Consider the following 17,308-nt stretch of genomic DNA (forward strand, 5'->3'; position numbering starts at 1 on the left):
TGAAAAATATAAATATACATATACACATATAATTTTAAAGTAATTACATTTATTAAAGTTTTTATTTAAATTTTCTTTCTCTTTCCCTTAGTCCTTTAGGAAGATACATTTCTGGGCTTGGCGCTGCACCTGCCCCCTGTAACGGCTTTGTAAATGTTTTATAAATGTTTATTGATTTAATAAATAAATGCACGTGAGAGTACCTAATCTGACCTCAGAAAGTAAAAATTTTGGATCATTGCTTGTCAATTCCTCTTTCTTCCTATGGTGGAAATGTTCTACATCTGCGCTGTCCGATGATACCGTAACCACTAGCCACACGGACTTTCGAGCACGTGAAAAGTGGCTAGTGCGATTAAAGAACTCAGTTTTAAATTTTACTGGATTTTAATTTAAACGTGAATAACCACATGTGACTCGTGAATATCGTATTGGACCCCTCAGTCTTAGATGCTAGTACAGTTGAATAGTGTGAGCTTGGCACTGGAACTGGGTAGGTTTCAAGCTTCCGCGCTTAAAAACAGAGATTGTTAATAAATGGTTATAAAATGTCTGGATTCCGGGCTGTTGAATGCCACCGACAGTAGTAAATATCTGTGCACAGTGGCAAGCCATAATTAGCATCTCAGTCACTGAAGACTAATAAACCTTGCATCCTGGCATCCCGACAGACAGCCAACCTAGCGCCGCAGGGTGAAAAGGTTGAAGGTCGGGGAGCTCAACCTTAGCCAGGGCGCGCTCTCGGCAGCCTGCGATCCCGAACAGCCTCATGGACTTTGTAGTTCAGCATGCCAGTGACATCACTACCTGTGTGTCACCATAGCGCGGCCTATTGCGTCAATTTCCGGTAGCCTGTTGCTCTCTGGGAATTGTAGTCAATAGATGTCTGGGGGACTTGGAGTCTAGCGGTCTGGAAACTACAATTCCCGGCGGCCTCCGAGATGCACGACGCAGTAGTTCTCAGTGAGTGGGCGATTGCCTCATCAGGTGTTAAGTGTGTGCTTCAGTGTCGTGGGAGGCCTTTCTGGCCCCCAAACGGAAGGGAAAGGTGGTAATCTCTGCTTTGACAGGATCACCGAGGTCACTGTCGTGGGCTTGCAGAGTTGACTGGGCGGTGCCATGGCGGTGAGTTCTGGCGGGAAGAGAGTCGGCTCAGCCCGGCGGTGGAACCTGGCTGAGCTGTCTGTCGCCTTTTTCCAGAATCTAGGGGCTCCATGTGGTAGCCGTTGTCCTGAAGGGAAAAATCCTTCTCTAAAGAGCGGGAATGCCTTGACCCCACGCTACAGATGTGGATGTTGTGCGGATGTGCCTTTTCTTCCTAGCTGTTGAGCCAGGACTGATGTCTTCAACTTTACATCCTACTTAATTTTATGTGTGTTGATTTCACCGAAGTGTCTAAAACCTATTTGGAGAGAGAGGAGTAGGTAACCTTGTTCCTCCTTTTAACAAAAAATTATTGAGCTCTTCCCCGTAAAAGAGTCACAGATCTCTACATTCATGGTGTTTTCATGTGTGTGTGAGAGTTACGTACTAAAATACACTGTAAAATATGTCAGGTGCCTGCAAGTGCTATAGAAAAAAAGAAAGAAAAAAAAAAACAGAACAGGAAGGGGGAGACCATTGAGTGTGAGGTGGGATAGGGTTGTAGTTTTTAAAAAGTGATCAAAAAAGGCTTTGCTAAGAAGGTGGCATTGTGGCATAAAGGAGGTAAGGGAGCAAGTCAGGAAGCTATATGGAGGAAAAGATTCACAGGCAGAAGCAACAGTATAAGTGAAAAGCTAATGGACTGTGCCACCTGGGTTCCTGGAATATGGACAACTCTTGAGGAATTTTATGAAGGAGAGCAGAGGAGTGGGGTAATAGGTGAAGGTCAAAAGGGGACTTTTCCCCTCTTTTTTAAAGGTGGAAGAAATTACACAATGCTTGTATGTTTATGGGAATTACGCTGTAGAAAGGAAAAATTGATGTGCTGTTCCAGAATAGAGGGGTTGAGATCAGATGCATCATTGGAGGGGTTAAGCAGGACTACACTCATCTATGTAACAGAAAAGAAGACAGATTGTATGGGTACACATGCATGTGGGTAAGCAGATGTGATGGGGAAGACTGAAAATTTTCTGTTCGCTTCTGTTTTCTCATTGAATTAAGAGGAAAGATTACCGGCTACAAGTAAAGATGGGGGAGGAAATGTTGGAGGCTTGAGAGAGAGGCTTATTTAGGACATTGCTGTCAGTAGAACTTTCTGTGATGAAAAGTTCTGTATCTGCACTAATTTGGTAGCCACTAGCCACATGGCTCTTGAGCACTTGAAATGTGGCTGGTGCAATGGAAGGACTGAATTTTAATATAACTTTAAAATTAAAAAGTTACATGTGACTAGTGGCTACTGTATTGGACAGTATACACATTAAAGTTTGAGAAGCACTAGTCTAGAAGGAGTTAGTAAGTTGATTTCAGAGAGTAGTATTGCTGGGCATCACTTGACATTAGTGGACATGAATTTAAATTGAGGCCAGTCAGCATGGTTGAATTCTTATCTCCTGCCCCTTTCAGCTGCCTGCTTGAAGGAAAAGAACAGGTGCCTAGGAGGGTTGGGATTTTGCCAGGCAAGAATGGTAAAGAGAATAGTGAAGGAGTGATTATGTAGATGGATTTAAGGGATGGAAATAAGGATTTGGGGTGGGAGGGACCTAAGGATTAGTGAAAAAAGGTCATGATCAGTAGGTCCTGTTGGGGTTGAAGAATTATTGGTGTTGGAATTCTAGCAGAGTTAAGACCAATAATATCAGTAAGTAACATTTCTTATGTGTCATGCTTTGTGTTTAGCATTTTTTTGGAATTGTCTCATTGAGTCTTCACACTAATCTACTTGAGTTAGGCATTCTTTTTTGCAGTTTTCAAATGAAGAAACCCGGGCTTAGATTGCTTAATGAACAGGTCCAATTTCTCATAACTAGGGCATGATGAAAGTGGATTAGAACTCAGAGAGATTGACTCACTTCTCAGTCACTGTGTTACCCTGCTTTTCAGGGAAATATGTGCCTTCTGAGTCCTGGTCCAGGGCTTTTTCTTCTGTTATGTGTTGCTTGATGACTCCCCACCAGCTTCACTCCCCCATGGTGATATACTTAGCTAATGTGGAATTTGCAGGTTTTTCTCTTTTTTTGGTGTTAATGGGAATGGCTTTTCAGTTTGAAAGATTTTAATAACACTCTTTTCTTCTTTTTAAGTTTTGTATATGGAAGCTGGCAACATTTCTGGTAGATATGATTGTTTTATTTTATTCACTTTTTTTTTTTCTTAAAGATTTTTATTTACTTATTTGACAGAGATCACAAGTAGGCAGAGAGGCAGGGAGAGAGAGAGGGGGAGGCAGGCTCCCCACTGAACAGAGAGCCTGACGCGGGGCTCGATCCTAGAGATTCGAGATCATGACTCGAGCCAAAGGCAGAGGCTTAACCCCTTGAGCCACCCGGGCGCCCTGACTTTATTCACTTCTTGTCCTCTGAAAATATTCAGGTTTTGCACTGTCATGATACGGGACTGACATTAAAGTTTGTTTTATTGGAAGAATCCAGTAAGAACTCCCTTTAGAAAGAATAAGTAATAATAAAAATAATAAAATGTACTGATTGCTTATTCTGTGTCATGCATTAGTGTTTTACATAATCTTTCAACAAAACAACCCTGTAAAATATGTGCTATTGTTATCCCCATTTTACTGGTGTGGAAAATAAGGCATCAAATCTACTCAGAGGAGGAATTAGAATTCATTTGATCCCATTCTGGAGCCCATTCTCTTAATCATTGTGCTATCGTGCTACCCCCAGTTGTAAGCTAATTGGAAAATTTCTTTTGCAAACCCTCCCGTAAAGAAAGTTTTCTCTTTGCAGTGGAAATCTTACCAGTACTGAAGTGTGTAAGACAAAGAGCATGTGATAGCATGGATAGAATATTAGTTTTTATTTTAGAATTGAGTATATAAACACCAAACTATAATTTTCTTTATATCAGAATAGTATTTATTTTTTAGAGCTTTTGACAGTTTTAATCTCCTCTAATATATAACAGACTTCTAGGGGGGTCTGGTATTGCGATATAATAAACATAATAGCCAACTTAAAAAAAATACTGTTTTTAAACTTGGATCTGCAAAGTTTAAATAGTGAACAAAACAGAGATAATAATGGTACTAAGTACTCCATATACCCATCACCCAACTTCAATAATTGGCAGTTCAGGGCCATCTTGTTTCATATATCCCTCCCTTGTGTCCTGTCCCTGCACCCCTCAGGATTCATTTTAGGCGAGTTCCAGGCATCATATGTACATGTTTGACATATTTTAGTATAACGTTTTTACATCAATACATAGTTTAGTTAGTTTTTTTAATGTAATGATAACTTTCCTTAAAACATAACCCCAATGCCATTTTTTTTAAAAGATTTTGTTTATTTATTTGACAGACAGAGATTACAAGTAGGCAGAGAAGCAGTCAGAGAGAGGAGAAGCAGGCTCCCTGCTGAGCAGAGAGCCCGATGTGGGACTCGATCCCAGGACCCTGAGATCATGACCTGAGCCGATGGCAGAGGCTTTAACCCACTGAGCCACCCAGGCAGCCCTCCAGATGTCTCTTTGTGGTATTGGTTGACATTGTGCATTTATTCTGGGTCCAGCACTATGCTAAGTTCTCATGCATGTTAACTCTTTTAATCCTCATACTAACACTACAAAGTAGGCATAATTTTTATTCTCATTTTATAGATAAGTAGAAAAGTGGAGATTTAGAGATTTAAATGAATTTGTCTAAGATTGTATAGATAGTAAATGGTGGAGCTAGAAGATGGTCAGAGTCCCAGGAGAAAGCAGAAACAGAAGTCAGAAGATGAGGGTTTTTGTCCAGCTTGATCAATTGCTGACACCACTATCTCAGAGCTTCCGATTTATTATCTTTGAAATGATAGCTATTGGTCTGCCCAATTCTTAGGGTTGTTGTTAAGATAAAAAGAGTTAATGTTCATTGAAGTTTTAAGCTGCAGGATACTATTAATATAGGAAAGAGTTGTTACCTAGTTTAGAGATTCTTTACGGGAGGTGATTTTGTCCCCCTGAGAAAGTTTGGTCTGGAGACTCTTTGGATTGTCACAAGTGGTGGGTGTGCTGCTGGCATCTAGTGGCTAGAAGCCAGGAGTGCTTCTAAGAATCTTACAGTGCACAAGACAAAAACACAAAAAATTATTTAGCTTAAGCTGTCAATAGTGCCAATGTTTAGAAACTGATCTTGGCAAATAACCTTTTAACTAATTATTATAACTAATTGTTTAGTTAAAGAGCCACTGAAGAAATTAAGGCTCAGATTGATCAAGGGATTTCCCAAGGTTATACAGCAAATTGGTGCTGGGGCCAAAATCAGATTTCATTACAATTGACTTTGATGTTTTGAGGAGCAATTTTTTTTCGGAGAAAAAGAAACCTCAAAGAAGAGTTTTTGTGTATTTAGTGTGCTCAAAACAATGAAAAGAAACATGTAGTTCTTTTTTTTTTTAAGATTTTATTTATTTATTAGACAGAGATCACAAGTAGGCAGAGAGGAAGGCAGAGAGAGAGAGAGGGAAGCAGGCTCCCTGCTGAGCAGAGAGCCCGATGTGGGGCTCGATCCCAGGACCCGGGGATCATGACCTGAGCTGAAGGCAGAGGCTTTAACCCACTGAGCCATCCAGGCGCCCCAGAAACATGTAGTTCTAAGTAAAATTTGTGAAGACTGTTGCTTTCATGTTCTTCTTTAAAGTGAGTAACATGGTCATTTTTAAGCAGAAAATATTTGTCCTGTAACTTCTTTGTCTGTGGCATTATACTTGGTGCTGAGGTGACCATGAAAGTTCTGGAAGCTGCTGTCTGCTGTCAACTGGGTAAATGTCTTAGGAATCATTTGGTTGCATGCAGTGGAAGCCAACTCAAGTTGGTTAAAGAGGAATTTAGTAATGATATAGTAGGATTTCTTGTCACTCATGACCGTAGGGTAGAAGGTACAACTAGGCTTCGCAAGCTAGGCTGCGTTGGCAAGTATGTTAATATTATATTTATAATAGTATATGTATTTGCTAAATACATATATTAAATATGTTAAAGTTTTATTAATATTATATTAATATTAACATTAATCTGAAATAATAAAAATAATATTAAATGTATTAAAGTTTCTTCAACCTTAAAGTTTGTTTTTTATTTCCGATTTTAAAATAAATTAAAATATTTTTGTGAGTCCCTATAGTCTAGAGAGTTTAAGGAATTTGTCTAGGGTTCTATGGGAAACCTATAGACAAAGGGTTCTATAGGCAACCTAGGCACTTTACTCTACTTACAGGTTAAGTCAACTGTTAGGAGTTGTACAGGCTGTTTTTTATTTTTTTTTTAAATTTTTTATTTTAAGATTTTATTTTTAAGTAATCTTTACACCCAACATAGGGCTTGAACTCCCGACCCCGTGGTCAAGAGTCACATGTCCTACAGGCTGAGCCAGCCCACCACCCTGGAGTTAGCAGGCAGTTTTAAGGGCTAGGTGGAATCTTCTGCCCAAAACTCCTTTGCTGGAACATAGGTCCAATCTACCTGGTAATTCATCTGGAAACAGAAGAGTACATTTAACCACCTCTAATGTACTACCTTAAATAAGACTGGGCATTTGTTGTTGAGGAAGAAAGAGAAGGAACAGGTATTGGGTAGGTGATCTGCTGTCTCTGCCATGGCTTCTTTTCAAATGGTAGTCTTTGTATATTATTACTGAAAACCGGTTTGCATGTATAGAAGAAGAGAGGCTTGTAACTTACAGGTTACTTATTAGGAGGAGGGTTTTGTAGTAAGAAGGAGCAAAGGAGCTGAGGTCTGAATGAAGGTGGCTAGCCACAAAAATTGAAAGGAGTGAATAGATGAAGGCCCTTATTTTCTGGAAACCATATGCAACCACACTTACTTCTGTGGAAATTCTTGGGAAAGAGTCCAAATTGCTTAGAACCTTGATTCACATGTGCACCTAGTTCCTAGTCTGTGATTTTTTTTATGGCCACAATATGTAAAAGTGGGCACTGTATTATTATTCACTTATCTTTTAAAATTTAAAATTTAAAATTTAAATATTCAACAGATATTTGTTGAGAACCTACTATAAGCTAGATCTTGAGGATATAATGAGATACAAGTTACTAGTCCCCACCATGACCAAGCTTCAGTAGTCCTGTGAGGAAGACAGATAGATACCAGCACCACTGTGTGATTGGTGCTGGCATAGGGGAAATATTGGTAGGTAGGAACATATTAAAAAGGGCATATCATGACCTCTTGGTGACCAGTGCAGGTGATGAGCTGAGACCTGAAGGATGAGAGAGCAAGCTAAAATGATTGGTGAGGCATGAGGGCAGAGAAAATACTATGAACAGAGAGGCTTCAGGTGAAGGAAGGAGCTTGGCACTTTTGGGAAAATGCAGATGCCTTGATGGTCCTGCAGTGGGGGAATAAAAGAAAGGGGAGGAGGGTGGGATCTGGCAGAGATTAGAGGAGAAGGGCCTGGAGTGCCAGATTTTACAGAATAGACTTTATCCTGACAGCTGCAGAGAATCTCTGAAAGGGAATTGACTTGATCAGATTTGTGTTTTGGTAACATTTCCACTTAGAGCAATTACGATCCGGTCAGGATTTATAGAAACAAAAAATTTCCTTGTCACTTTCATTTTCCTTTGGTTACTGGAGAAACTTGTTATGTCCCTGATATTTTTTTTTTTTAAGATTTTTTTTTTTAATTAAACTCTACACCCAGTGGAGGGCTTGAACTCACAACTCTAAGATCAAGAGTTGCATGCGCCACTAACTGAGCCAGCCAGGTACCCCCACGACTTTGCAAGTATGGAATTCTTTCTCATTTCTTTTCTACCTTTGTAGCAGCGTCCTTCACCTCCTTGTAAGCTGACTTTTCATTTTTCTGTTGCTTGTCCTTGTCCTCTATCTTAAACATGCTTAAAAAATAGTAAATCATTCTTTGGTTTAAAATGCAGGGACCTGGGGCACCTGGGTGGCTCAGTTGGTTAAGTGTCTGCCTTTGGCTCAGTTCATGATTCTGGGATCCTGGGATAGAGCCCCCCTGTGGGGCTCCCTGCTCAGCGGGGAGCCTGCTTCCTCCTCTCCCTCTTCTGCTCCCTATTTGGGTATGTACTCTCTCTCTGTGTCAAATAAATAAATAAAATCTTTAAGAAAAATTCAACAGCTTTTAAAAAAATGTAGGGCACTGAAAATAGTAAAACAGCTGATAACTTTATAGTAGATTTCTACTAAATTTTAATTTTAGTATTATTATTTTTATTACATAGTACACAAAGTATATTTAAGATTGTTATTGGAGAAATAGTGTTAAGGTTGGGGTTTTTTTTTTGACTGCACAGAATTCCTCTTTGCAAAGTGCTCAAATAGTGTAACCATTTAGAAAACAACCAGGAATCCAGTATATCTGTGATATGACTAGAAAGCATTTTGTTTTTTAAGAAACGCTACATCCAGTGTGGGGCTTGAATGCATGACCCCCAGATCAAGAGTCACATGCTCTACTGACTGAGCCAGCCAGATGCCCCACTTTTTTTTAAGTAATTAAAATATATGTATAAATATATATTTAAGTAAGCTTTCTGTCCAGTATGGGGCTTGAACTCACAACTCTAAGATCAAGAGTTGCATGCTCTACTGATTGAGCCAGCCAGGCACCCCATTGGGAAGCATTTTTTAAATTGTTGTTTGAAAGGAGAGAGGGAGGCACAATTAAAGGAGACTGAGTTGTAGGTGTTAAGGGACTTGGCAGGGTCACCTGTTGAGTAGGTTGTAAAAGTATGAGTAGAGTCCAGGGGTGCCTGGCTGGCCCAGTGAGTGGAGCATGCGACTCTTATCTCGGGGTTGTAAGTTTGAACTCCATGTTGGGTGTAGAGATTTTTCAAAAAGAAAAACAAACAAAAAAAACAAACTTAAAAAAAATATATGAGTAGGGGCGCCCGGCTGTCTCAGTCATTAAGCGGCTGCCTTTGGGTCAGGTCGTGATCCCAGGGTTCTGGGATTGAGCCCCACATAAGGCTCCCTGCTCTGCGGGAAGCCTGCTTCTCCCTCTCCTACTACCCCTGTTTGTGTTCCCTCTCTCGCTGCCTCTATCAAATAGATAAATAAAACCTCTAAAAAAAAGTACGAGTAGAACCCAGATATTTTCTCATTTGAAAATGCTGTAGAATCTGGAAATGTTAGCATATAAGAAGGGGAAGAAAATCTGATTTCACTTAAAGTAACTTTATGCCAGAAAATAAAATTTTAGAAACTGAAAGTAAGTTTCAAAGCAGAATTAGATTTGTGGATGGTCCATTGGTATTCTGTTCTGTGATTGTTCATTCCGCTCCAGCTTTGGCGTACTTGCTTTTACCAGCTAATTTTTTGCCCCCAAAATCAAAACTGAGAAAGAAGCTCTAACCTTCCTTTTTTTCAGAGATAGGATGATCATGCATGTGCTTTGCTTTCGGTTTCCGTTGAAACTGGGATGATGATACCAGTGTTGCTGTGTGGATCTGATATTAGTAGAGACATGCTTGCTATTCTCTGTTTCATTTTAACTTCATATTAATAGTCTATTAACCATTTGGAGAGAAGTTCTTCATCAGTTTCCTTGAGAAAAAAAAACAACAACAACATGTAGATGACTAATCCTCCCTTAGCGTCTTCCCACTGGGTCTCAGCATCCTTCTTTGGTGGGCATAATTGCAGCTTGTCAGTGTGTACTGCTCCATCCTGTACTTTTCTAAGTATTTATACATTTTAACTAAATAGGAGCAGTATCTGTTTGACAACGGACTCTGTTTTAGCATCTGATTTTTCGACTCTGTTTTAGTAATCTGATTTTTAAAAAGTGTTTCAGAGCTTTTTATATATTTAAGTAATTCATTAATCAGCCCTTTGTGGTTTAAAGTGGACAGTGATAACCCTAATTTTTAATCATGTTTAAAATTCAAGATAACCATGGAAGAATTGCCTCTCAGTAAACAGCTCAGTTCTGTGTGAACCCACTTTTTTTTAAAGCAAGCCTGTCAAAGTATAGAGTGAATAATTCTTTCTTTTTTGTGTCCAACAGGAAAGAAAAGGAACAGCGAAAGTAGACTTTTTGAAGAAGATTGAGAAAGAAATCCAACAGAAATGGGATACTGAGAAAGTGTTTGAGGTCAATGCATCTAATGTAGAGAACCAGACTAGGTGAGTAATATTTGTGAAGTTCTGCACTTTGTGTTTCCAAAACCATTGGCTGCAGAAACCACTTTGTGGAAAGGATAAGGCAGATTGTATTTATAATGTCTGAAACAGGCTGAAGGAGGTAACTTCTACTTCTGCATTTGAAATGAGGATCCTCTTTCCTTTGGAATTATTTATTTATTTATTTATTTTTTAAAAAATATTTTATTTATTTATTTGACAGACAGAGATCACAAGCAGGCAGAGAGAGAGAGAGGGGAGGAAACAGGCTCCCCGCTGAGCAGAGAGCCTGATGCGGGGCTTGATCCCAGGACCCTGAGATCATGACCTGAGCTGAAGGCAGAGGCTTAACCCACTGAGCCACCAGGCGCCCCTCCCACAGAATTCTTAAAGAACTTTTTCTACATAAAGTTTTTTTTTTTAACTTATATTTTTTGTATTTAGACAAAGGAGAATGTTTTGAAGTTTTGTCTTTGATGACTGATGAAATCATTCTATTAGAGATTCATATGCTAGTGATGATTATCTCCAGAGACACAAAGTATAAATTTTGAAGGGTTTCTGTATTTGAAGGTCTTAGTTCAAAAATACTATATTTGCTTTGATGATAAGCATCAGTTGCAAGATAGTCCACAGATAATGATTATGATATTGGGAAAAACAAAAATAACTGCTGCAAAACAGTACTGTAATAAATATATGCATCTTTTATAAGATGCATCTCAATTTCAGGTATGTTGAGATGTAGAAAAATGTCTTCTTATAATGAGAAAATACATTGACAACAATTATAGTAGTAGCTAATCTTGAAAAATTATTGTTTAGTATGCAAAGGAAGTAGGAAATATGCCATTTTTAATATATATCATTTAATATTTTTAATATTAATTAAAATATTAAGATTAGCAATACTTTACCCTTACGTTGTAGATGAGGAGACTGAGGTACAGGGAGGCTAAGTAACCAATTCAGGGTTGCATAGGTGGGCATTGACAGGGTCTGGACTACTTTTCAGGACTTTCTAATTTTAAAGCGTATCCTCCTTGCTACGCAGCAACGCTCTAGTGAATTTTTTCTTTTTCTTTTCTTTTCCCTTTTTTTGGTTAAAGGAAATTAAGAGTGTTGTTGTAATGTAAAGTCTCTGATATTATTTAAGCTATTGTTTGAAGCTTTTGTTGGTTTTAGAATTTTGGACGATTTTAGGTAAGATACATATGTACCTTGTAATACTGAGGGTATTTTATTATTTTTTTTATTTTTATTTTATTAAAAGATTGTATTTGTTTGACAGAGATCACAAGTAGGCAGAGAGGCAGGCAGAGAGAAGGGTGGAGGGGAAGCAGGCTCCCCGTCGAGCAGGAAACCTGATGTGGGGCTCAATCCCAGGACTTCGGGATCATGACCTGAGCCGAAAGCAGAGGCTTTAACCCACTGAGACACCCAGGCGCCCCAAGAGGGTATTTTATTTTACCTGACGGACTTTGACTTGCTTTATATATATGTCTAATGAAGGCAAATCTTGTTCAGTCACTAAAACATTAAATTAATCTAGTTTCCTAAGAGTTTTAAGATTATCTTCAGTAAATTATCTTTACTCAGCATTTTGGCTTAAGTTAAACCTCCATTATTTGCTGCTAGGATATTTATTTCTTTAATATCTACCTATAAATATATTATTCTTTCTAAATCAAAAGTAAGTTTCAATTTAAGAGGGCTTTTAATTTCCAGACTTATACATTTAATTTTATTTAATTTTTAATTATTCTTTATTTTTGAAGATTGTATTTATTTATTTGAGAAAGAAAGAGAAAGAGCAAGATCAGGGGAGAGGGGCAGAAGGAGAGGGAGGACCAGACTCCTCGCTGAGCAGGGGGCCCCATGAGGGGCTTGATCCATCCCAGGATCCCAGGATCATGACCAGATTCCAGGGCAGATGCATAACCACCACATGCCTCTTAAATAATAAAACTTAAACAGGTTGTTCGTAGTTTGCATTCCCTTCACCCCACCCCTTCACTGTAAAAGGAGCTTAACATTTTTTTCTCTGTACTTTGTTTTTTACATGATTGTTTTCCAGCAAGGACAAGTACTTTGTAACCTTCCCATATCCGTATATGAATGGGCGCCTTCATTTGGGACACACATTTTCTTTATCCAAATGTGAGGTAAAGTTTCCTCTGTGTTTAATATAATGGGGTGGAAGGTCTTTGATAAATACTATTTTGAAGAAAATGGCATATGTAGAATTTATTTCCTGTTAAGAGAACTTAGAATTCCTTAATTTTAAACATAATTTTAATATTTTACTTCTATTAAATATTCTTTAATTTGCATATGTGGTGTGTAATAAGTAATTCCTAGGATGGTGAGAAGACAGAAAAAAGGAATAGTGGGCAGAATTTCGGAATGACTTCCTTCTAAAGAAGGAGAGGAAGAGGAAAACTAAGCTGATAATCTTTGTGAAATGTCAACATTATGTATTTGTCTAGTATTTGAATTTGTAATTTAAATTTAGTTTGCTTTCTGTAGTTTGCAGTAGGATACCAGAGACTGAAAGGAAAAACTTGTTTGTTTCCCTTTGGTTTACACTGTACTGGAATGCCTATTAAGGTAAGATTGCTTTTGGGATTGGTTTCTACTCTTTTTAGCTTAAAGCAAATGTAATGTCCAATTTAAGAGCTTGAAATAGGATTTTTAAATACTTATATATTATATTGCAGTGTTTTTTGAAATTAGTTGAATTTACTATTCTGAAAAATAATTTTTAGAAGATACTTGAAGAAGTGCATAGAAGACACACATTAAGGTCTAAGTGATTGCTAAGTAATTTTGATATCTCTGTTGGTGACCTTATGTATTGATATTTCAAGTTAGATTTTAACTATTAACATGTAAAATAGCATGATATTTTATGCACTTGTGATGTATAGCATATCAGCATTAAGTAATAGTTTTTTTAATGTATATCAGCTTTTGGTTTTTGTCATATCATATTTTCATCATGTTTACAAAGGTCTTCATTTGTCATAAATGTGTATTAGAAATAATTCTAAATAAAGATGGGGCCAGACAATTAGAGTTGAAAGGATTTCTGAAATGCAAGAGGGTTCGGAAATGTAACTGCCATTTCTTTTGCTTCTCCATCCTTCTATTTGAAAAATGTCACACCTGCAGAAAAGATGCAAATGTTGGGAGAATGAGCACCATATACTTTTCACATGTCATTACCAACTGTTACCATTGGCCATAACTGCTTTAGTTCACACACGTAATACGTGCACACTTTTTTCTCTATGAACTCACTGAAAGTAAGTTGCACCCATCATGTTGTGCCACCTCCAAGTACTTTAGTATGTATCTTTGTCTCATTGTCCCATCCCAGAAATTTAACATTCATATAATACTACTATCTTCATCTAATCTCTAGTCAGATGTTTCTAGTTGTTCCAGAATGTTCTTTCTGGCGGTTTTTTACTTCGTGTGCTGTGGATCACACGTTGGATTTTGTTATCAGTTCTTCATGGTTTCTTTTAGTTTGTCATGACATTGATATTGTTTGAGGGTTTAGGCCAGTTATTTTGTAGAATGCCCCATCATCTGAGTTTTCCGATTGTTTCTTCATGATGAGATTTGAATGAAATATTCTGACAAGAATACTATATTGGTGAGGTATAAATCTTCCGCTATACCATATCGAAAGGCATATTTTGGCAGTTCGTATAACCTCGGATAAACCCCTTCATCTCTCAGTGTGCGTTTTCTAACTTATTTATTTTTTAATTTTTTATAAGATTTTGTTTATTTGTCAGAGAGAGAGAGAGGGAGCATGAGCAGGGGAAAGGGCAGAGGGAGAGAGAAGCGGGCTCTCTGCTGAGCAGGGAGCCCCACTCGGGACTCGATCTCAGGACCCTGGAATCATGACCTGAACTGAAGGCAGAGACGTAACCGACTGAGCTACCCAAGCGTTCCGTGTGTTTTCTAACTTAATGCCTCCTGTCTACCTTGGAGGCTTGAGATGATGATAGAAGATATAAGACAGTCATCTTTAAATTGAGAAATACTATTATTCATGTTATTCAAAATGATAACACTATATCTTATATATCTTGGTGCCTCTGATGCCTAACATACAGTATACTACATTGAGTACTTTGAATGCTGAATAAATATTTGCTGAATAAATGAAGTAAAAATACTAATTTATTAATTAGTGAATTTTGACATATATAAATTATATCATTTGAGTTTTCTGTAATGAATCACATGTGTATAGATGTGTTGTAGAAAATCTGTCAATTGTAGTTAGCCAAAGAAATACCAAAAAAATTGTTTCTACCTTGAATGTTGAACTTCACTCTAATGTTGTGTTTGTTATAGGCATGTGCTGATAAGCTGAAAAGAGAAATAGAGCTTTATGGTTGCCCCCCTGATTTTCCAGATGAAGAAGAAGAGGAGGAAGAAATCAATGTTAAAATAGAAGATGTAATAATTAAGGATAAAGCTAAAGGAAAAAAGGTTTGGTGGTTAATAGTATTTATTTTGGTTGAAATTTCAAACTTACATTTGTTTAATTTATATTTGTATTCCCAGTACCTGACACATAAAAAGTACTCAGTAATTTTAAAAAAGTAACAAAGCCAAAAATGATCTGGTTTTTTGATGGCCTTTTCCCCCTTTTTACTTTATTTTGAAGTAATTTAGATTTAGAGAAGGATTGCAAGATAGAGCAGAGTTCCCTCATAATCTTCACCCAGTTCCCCTTATTTAACCATGTATAGTCCTCAGAACTGAGATATTAACATTTGAACAATACTATTCACTAAACTACAAACTTTATTTGACTTACAACAGATTTTCATTGACATCCTTATTCTGTTTGCAGGTCCAATCCAAGCTTCCATATTGCATTTACTTGTCATGTCTCCTTTGTATGTCCCCTTAATCTCTTCCATCTTTGGTTGCCTTTTTGATACTGGTAAATGTTAAAAAAAGACAAAACTCTTTGTTAGTAGCTTATTTGTAACTAAAAAATGATACATGTGGTATTAGAAAAAGGAAATAGAGATTGGTGCTGACATCTTATCTTTGATGATAATTCTTTATGGTTCCAGTGATTTAGTTCTCATATAGTCTTAGTTTTGGACTGTAAAATTTGTAAAAACTGTACATCTAAATTCATTAGTATTCTGACATACCAACAGCATGTTTTGGAATGTAGAAAATTGCCAAATCAAATTATTGACTTAAAATTATTGCAGTCCTAGAATTTACTAACCAATTGTTGGTTGATCTTGATGGAGTTTGCTTGATGGAGTTTGCTTGGTTATTTTCAGAGTAAAGCTGCTGCTAAAGCTGGATCTTCTAAATATCAGTGGGGCATTATGAAATCCCTTGGTTTGTCTGATGAAGAGATAGTCAAATTTTCTGAAGCAGAACATTGGCTTGATTATTTCCCACCACTGGCTATTCAGGATCTGAAGAGAATGGGTTTGAAGGTATGTCCATCACCCCCATAGTTTAAGAAAATGTGAAGAACACGTTATGTTTATGATTATATGAGACTTGGACCACCTTTTAATTTAGAATAATATATTTCACCTGTATTGAGTTGGTACCATTATTGTTATGTAACTTGATGTAAGCAGTGAAGTACTTTAATAATTGTTGTATTGGAATATTTGTTAATAGCAATTAGTAGAAGGGAATTCCATTCAAAGAATATGAAGAAGCCAAAGTTTAGCTCATATATTTAGGAATACATAAAGGTATTATTTAAGTGTTCTTTCTTAATTTGTTGTAATCCCTATATGCTTATTATGTGACTATGTGTGTTTCAAAATTGACAAATTAAACACAAGTTAATATAATTATATATTTAATAGAACCTGAAAGTTGTTTTCTTTTTAATGTTTGACATAATTATAGGTTGGAACATAAAGAGTGAAAGAGTAAATAATTGGTTCATGGGAATTCTTATTCATAGAGATTATATAAATTTCTCAAAAATTACCTTTTTTCTTTTCTATAGGTAGATTGGCGTCGTTCCTTCATCACCACTGATGTTAATCCTTACTATGATTCATTTGTCAAGTGGCAGTTTTTAACATTAAGAGAAAGAAGCAAAATAAAATTTGGGAAGCGGTAAGTTTGTTATCTTTTGATATAATAAAGCAAGAATCATCTTCTTGCATTGTATTTCACTGCTTGATAGATAGCCTTCTTTTTCCCATTATAAATTTTTCCTTTTTGTTCTCATGTCTCAGTTGTTTCCCTTTTTGTCTTAACAGTATTTTAATGCTTTTGAGCTGCATACTGTTATGACAAATAAAAACAGGGAGAATGGAAGTTTTGGCTTTTTTTAAAAAATATAATACCCAGTGTTCATTATATCACATGCTCCTTAATGTTCATTACGTAGTTAACCCATCCTTATACCCCTCTCCCCGCCAGCAACCCTGTTTTTTTCCTGTGATTAAGAGTCTCCTATGGTTTGTCTCCCTCTCAGAGTGTTAGCTTTTACGATCTCCCTAAAGATACTGTTCAGTATTTCCAGCCAAGTTCAAAAATAATTTTATTTATGTGTTTATCCTTTTTTTTCTATAAATTGTTTAAGATTCTTCCTTGATTCTGGGATGCCTGGGTGGCTCAGTTGGTTAAGCGGCTGCCTTCGGCTCAGGTCATGATCCCAGCGTCCTGGGATCGAGTTCCGCATCGGGCTTCTTGCTTGGCGGGGAGCCTGCTTCTCTCTCTGTCTCTACCTGCCACTCTGCCTCTGCTCGCTCACTCGCTCTCTCTCTCTGACAAATAAATAAATAAATCTTTAAAAAAAAATTCTTCCTTGATTCTGTGGACTAATTAAAAGCTACTTGTATTTCATAACTGAAATTATATTTCATAATCTTGTTTCGTACCACAAAGCCAAGTTTAGTGCATACTTTTCAGGGGTACCTTTGTTGAAGGCAGAAAAGTTTCATTAAATAATTAGGCTGGCTTAGTTATTTACTCATAAAAGCATAAATAATTGATGTAGACATTTGTTCAGTTAGAA

At 37.2% G+C, this 17,308-nt stretch overlaps 1 protein-coding gene across 1 annotated transcript in view; it reads left to right on the forward strand.

The window, feature by feature from the left end:
- The first annotated feature begins 943 nt into the window (after nucleotides 1-943).
- The window catches only part of LARS1 (leucyl-tRNA synthetase 1), a 67,182-nt gene continuing 50,817 nt past the window's right edge, over nucleotides 944-17,308 (forward strand). Inside the window, exons 1-7 of the mRNA XM_080804494.1 lie at nucleotides 944-1,125; nucleotides 10,145-10,263; nucleotides 12,338-12,425; nucleotides 12,790-12,870; nucleotides 14,638-14,775; nucleotides 15,594-15,755; nucleotides 16,289-16,401. Of these exons, the coding sequence (XP_080660620.1) occupies nucleotides 1,120-1,125; nucleotides 10,145-10,263; nucleotides 12,338-12,425; nucleotides 12,790-12,870; nucleotides 14,638-14,775; nucleotides 15,594-15,755; nucleotides 16,289-16,401 (707 nt within the window). The 5' untranslated portion in view covers nucleotides 944-1,119. The remainder of the gene's footprint in view (nucleotides 1,126-10,144; nucleotides 10,264-12,337; nucleotides 12,426-12,789; nucleotides 12,871-14,637; nucleotides 14,776-15,593; nucleotides 15,756-16,288; nucleotides 16,402-17,308) is intronic.

The sequence above is a fragment of the Martes martes genome, assembly GCF_963455335.1.
Source record: "Martes martes genome assembly, chromosome: 5".
NCBI classification, from domain to species: Eukaryota; Metazoa; Chordata; class Mammalia; order Carnivora; family Mustelidae; genus Martes; species Martes martes.